The sequence below is a fragment of the Brassica oleracea genome, chromosome C5, assembly GCF_000695525.1.
Source record: "Brassica oleracea var. oleracea cultivar TO1000 chromosome C5, BOL, whole genome shotgun sequence".
In the NCBI taxonomy this organism is placed as follows: Eukaryota; Viridiplantae; Streptophyta; class Magnoliopsida; order Brassicales; family Brassicaceae; genus Brassica; species Brassica oleracea.
Window position 1 is genome coordinate 16,303,053 of NC_027752.1, and position 5,016 is coordinate 16,308,068.

At 37.2% G+C, this 5,016-nt stretch overlaps 2 protein-coding genes across 2 annotated transcripts; both read left to right on the forward strand.

The window, feature by feature from the left end:
- Window positions 1-239: 239 nt before the first annotated feature.
- On the forward strand, window positions 240-2,257 carry LOC106296110 (zinc finger CCCH domain-containing protein 12). Its single transcript, XM_013732168.1, has 2 exons — window positions 240-1,425; window positions 1,709-2,257. The coding sequence occupies exons 1-2, from the start codon at window positions 657-659 to the stop codon at window positions 2,005-2,007; spliced, it is 1,068 nt and encodes a 355-aa protein (XP_013587622.1). The 5' UTR covers window positions 240-656; the 3' UTR covers window positions 2,008-2,257.
- A 1,066-nt stretch (window positions 2,258-3,323) lies between these two features.
- Window positions 3,324-4,366, forward strand: LOC106344641 (RING-H2 finger protein ATL81). The gene is given in 3 exon segments (XM_013783976.1): window positions 3,324-3,464; window positions 3,466-3,528; window positions 3,530-4,366. Coding segments are annotated over 3 exon segments (1,041 nt in total).
- The last annotated feature ends 650 nt before the right edge of the window (window positions 4,367-5,016 follow it).

Genomic DNA, 5,016 nt, shown 5'->3' on the forward strand with positions numbered 1-5,016 from the left:
TATCATTCGCCTGAATCATTAGCAAATGGGCTGATAGATAAATGTAAACTATCATTCGCCTGAATCATTAGCGAATGGGCCTGATGGATAGCTGATGGACGGGACGGTCTGGATCTGATACGGATCGATCACCGCTTAGTTTGTTTCAACTTTCGTTTATATCCGAATTTTATTCGTCTTGACACGTCTTTAAATTAATTTTCACTAGACATAAGTTTAGTTGGTCAGCTTGGGTTAAATTATTGTCCGAATAAAAGACCTTATCCATGTCCGACACACACGTTTGATATGTTTTCGTCTCTCAGCGAGCGAACATGATTTCTCGAAATATCTTCTTCTAAATCTCATAAAATCTCGACGAGGATTGTTTTTAGTTACTAATCTATCCTATACTTCTTCTTAAATCATCTGTGTTCTCTGTTCACATTCATTTTTCAAGTTTATCGTGCTTTTCAATTTAATATCATCTTTCTTTCTTTTCTTGGGTTCCTCCAAATTTGTCGGACTTTGATGTTTTCGAGATTCCCCATATCTGGAAATCACGAAATTTCTCGGCTTGCTTTTTCCGTGATTTCTCTGCTGGAAATTCACAAAATTGATCAGTTCACAAAATTGATTTGATAAAATTAGGGTTAGAGCTTCTTCGATTTGAAACGATGAGTCACCGGCGTGATTCCAGCGGAGATGTAGTGCACGTGATACCCACAAACAACCCTCCGCCGGAGAATTGGTTCCCGAATCTCGGAGATACCTCCGTCTGGGCCACGGAAGATGACTACAACCGCGTCTGGGCGGTGAATCCGGACGGCGACAATGGTCCTCCGAACAAGAAGACGCGAGGCTCTCCGTCGTCTTCATCGGCCTCCGCAGCGAGCAACCGTACCAAAGCGATCGGGAAAATGTTCTTCAAGACGAAGCTATGCTGCAAGTTCCGCGCAGGGACTTGTCCGTACGTCACTAACTGCAACTTCGCTCACACGGTGGAGGAGCTCCGTCGTCCACCGCCGAATTGGCAGGAGATCGTGGCGGCTCACGAGGAGGAGAGATCAGGTTCTGGAACTCCTGCGACGGTTGAGCCGAGGGAGGAGTATCAGATCCCGTCTTTGGTGTCGTCGACGGATGAGAGTGGGAGGTCTTTTAAAGGAAGACACTGCAAGAAGTTTTACACTGAGGAAGGATGTCCTTATGGTGAAACCTGTACGTTTCTGCATGATGAGGCTTCCAGGAATAGAGAAAGCGTTGCTATTAGTTTAGGCCCTGGCGGTTACGGTGGTGGTGGTAATAGCAACGTACTAGTTCTTGGAGGTGCAAGTGGAATTGATGTTTTGAAGCCTTCAAATTGGAAGACACGGATTTGCAATAAATGGGAGATTACTGGGTACTGTCCCTTTGGTGCTAAGTGTCATTTCGCTCATGGGGCTGCAGGTAAAAGTTCCCGCCCTTTACTCGATTTTGCTTGATGAACGGAGTGTAGATCTCAAGGTCTCTTTGTAGTTGGCCAAGCATTGAAACAGGGCTGAGTTATTAGTTGCTTCAAAGTTGAAATCTTGAAACTATTGATAGGCTAATACTTCTTTACGTTTCTTAAATAAAAAAGAGACTTTAATAGTATAATTTCCTTATAGGAAACAAAGTCTGAGTCTTTATGACCTTAGAGAGTTCAGAAGTCGTTTAGCTTTATTAATAATTTAGTGTTTTTGATTCCCAGAGTTGCATAGATTTGGTGGAGGGCTTGTCGAAGGAGAAGGCAAAGACGGAGGAGTATCGTCCATTCCAGATATAAAGCAAACAGGACCAAACCCGAAAGGACATTCAGACACAATGACGACACTTTTATCTCCGGGAGTCGTTCCCCATCACGCAGAAGCTAGTTACCACAGTGGAGTGGCATTGCAACGAGCGTCTAGTGCGGTTACGCAGAAGCCTGGGATCAGAACTCATCAGAAATGGAAAGGACCAGCGAAAATCAGTCGGATATATGGTGATTGGATTGACGATATTGAATGAAAGTTTATCTCATTTTTCCTTCTCCAGATCGGCTGATAACTGGTACGAATATTGCAGTCTCTTTTCCTCGCTTTTATTTTTAATTGAGAGTTGGAATTTTAGCTTTCTGACTTTAAACTTTGGTGATGATGGTACAGTTTGTTTGTAGAGATTGTGTAATCTTTGTAATGCTTGTATCTCCCTTTGTTGTTGTTGTTGTAGCTTATGACTTTTAAGAAGTTGAAATGTCATCCTTGTATGTTTTGTATCCCTTCCGTTTTTGTCAATCCTGTTGAATCTGAATTTGGTCCGTTCTAAGAAGATGAACAAATCGATGATGGGTTATTTCAAAGATGCTTTATAATCAAGAGATATATTACAATGATGTTTGAATAACATTGAATGAGAAATAGCAAAGGCTACTCGGCAAAAATAAAAAAAAAAATTGACAAGTTCACTCGGCGAAAGTAAAGTTTAAACAGAATGGAACTGAACCTGTGTCGTCAATTGTTATTGGTTGTTTATATATTTTGATTGATTTAGAATTTAGAAATCCATATAATATTTTACATAATAAGATGAACCGAACTTAACGACCCGAGCTTTTGAACCGAGCTCTCGGATTGACTTTTTGTATTCAGCAGTGCTAAAGGATGCAATTCCTTTCCAGCAAATCCAACTATCTCCTATATATTAATAAAAAAACTTTTTTTTAATATTAATTAAACAATAAAAAACTGTATACATATAAAAACAATTGGATCATATTTATAATGACAATACAATATGTTTAATTAGAAAACAGCTATTTATTTCGGGTAAAGCCCGATTAAAGTCGGTTAAATGTTTTTTTTTTTAATTTCATTTGAGGCGAAGGAGTATCAATCGTAAATTGCCGGTATTATTATCGTTAGAAGACAATAAAAATCCTAAAATTTGAACCAAATTTTCGTGATACACAATTTTAGAATCAAGCTCTTTTTGTAAATTTAAATTAATTATTTTCATACCAAACTGTTTAAATAAAATAAAAAAAAATTCCACCAAATTTTTAAGATTGGTACAAAATTTTGAAAAAGTTCTATATGGTAAGAATATAATAATATACTTTGTCACCAAGTCTATAATTTTGACCATCGAAAACAACTTGCCAAATATGTTTGTGTTAGTTATTGAAAAATTATATAAATATTGGTTCAATATATCACGCTAAAATATGGTTTCTAGATAATTAATGCTAATTATTTTAACTTTCCAAATAATCTGAAAACCTACTTATACCTGCTATATATATATACTTTCCAAATAATCTGAAAATTATATAAATATTATTTTTTATGCAATTGGCCCTAGATAAAACCTACCTTTTCTCACCAAAGACTCGCTCAAAACGTTGTGACACGCACCTTACCTTTCTCCTCGTTTCTCTCTTCCCCACTGATATTACCCTTTCCACACGCAACCTCAGAACAAACCCTTTTTCTTCTTCCTCAAGCAATCTTTGAAACAAGTCACAGTATTTTCTTTTCACTCCAGGGTCTTCAAAATGTCTACTATATCCACGACCGAAACAAATGAATTCAAACCAGTCCACACCCTCGTTTCCACGCCGGTCACCATAGTTTTGACCGGTGGTCTTCTCTTCATCATTCTCACCGGCTTCTTCTCCTTCTTCTACTGTGGATCGTTTCTCCAAAAACTCTTAACCAGTTGGAACCTCCATCGAAACCGTAACCGTCCCAGCAACCTAATACAACCTTCAAGTCCACCTGAAAACACCGGACTCAACTCCAAGATCATCCAATCTTTCCCTGAGTTTCCTTACTCGGTGAAAGATCGTGGGATGGACCAATGTTCCATTTGTTTATTAGAATTTATGGATGATGATACCATGAGGCTCATTTCAACTTGTAACCACGTCTTTCACACCATCTGCATTGATCTTTGGTTTGAATCACACAAGACCTGCCCGGTATGCCGACGTGAACTTGATGTAGACCAGACCTCGCTGGAAAAGCCACCCAATGTTCCTGAAATCGACCTGGTTAGATCTGAAAACCATGAGGAACCTTTGTCCCGAGACACATTGACAATCATCGTCCATGAGGAGCATCCTACCATTGGTAGTTTAGATCAAACAGACGAAATCGAAAGCTATGAAAGACGAATGAAGGAGTCGAATTTGCGGTTCTGGAGGTCACATTCTACTGGACATTCTATTGTTGTTAAGACCGAAAACGACCAAGAAGCAGAAGAACAAGAAAAAGAAGAGTTTAAGATACATATTGAGATATCTGGAGAATGTCAATTTGAAGATCACAAGAGGACATTACCAAACAGGAATATGTATTGCGTTAGGGGAACTTACTCAGTTGGATAAAGCTTAAGAATCTGAACTGGGGGGTTAGGCTAATATATATATTATCATCATCTATAGGATCCAACTTTATTAGTTGGTTTAAAGGTCCAAATTTTGTAATTTCTTTATACCATAGGTTTATACAATTAGAAGATGTTGAAGATTGTAGTAATGTATGTACTCAAATTCTCATTCTTCCATGTGTACTTTTGAATACAAACAAGAGATGTTTTTCATAGAAACTGTCATTGTTGCCGTTTGGTTTTCATATACCGAAAACGTGGAAGTCCAATGCCGGTTTGATATGGGGTGTCAATTTGACTAGAAATATATATATATCCCCAATATATTATTTGAGAAGCATTACAACTTCTTTTTTAGCAACATGTCATCACTATAATGATTCTTAGAATCATTAGAGAAATATGTTGGTCCATCTAATTATATAATAAGCTTTTTATTAAACTAACAATAAATTCATCATTAATGTACTTTATTATTTCCTTAAATAAAATTTACGGAATTGCCTAATGTGGCTAAAGTATATATATGAACAATTAATGATTTTGAATAATAAAGATTTGATAAAAAAAATAGTGTATCTTCTATCATATTTGTTTAATTTTAAACTATTAAATAAATTAAACAACCACAATAACCATATAATAAAA

Coding starts and splice junctions, on each gene's coding strand:
- LOC106296110 (XM_013732168.1), top strand. CDS start 657: ATGAGTCACCGGCGTGATTCCAGCGGAGATGTAGTGCACGTGATACCC. Junction 1,426..1,708: donor TTTCGCTCATGGGGCTGCAG/GTAAAAGTTCCC, acceptor TTTGATTCCCAG/AGTTGCATAGATTTGGTGGA.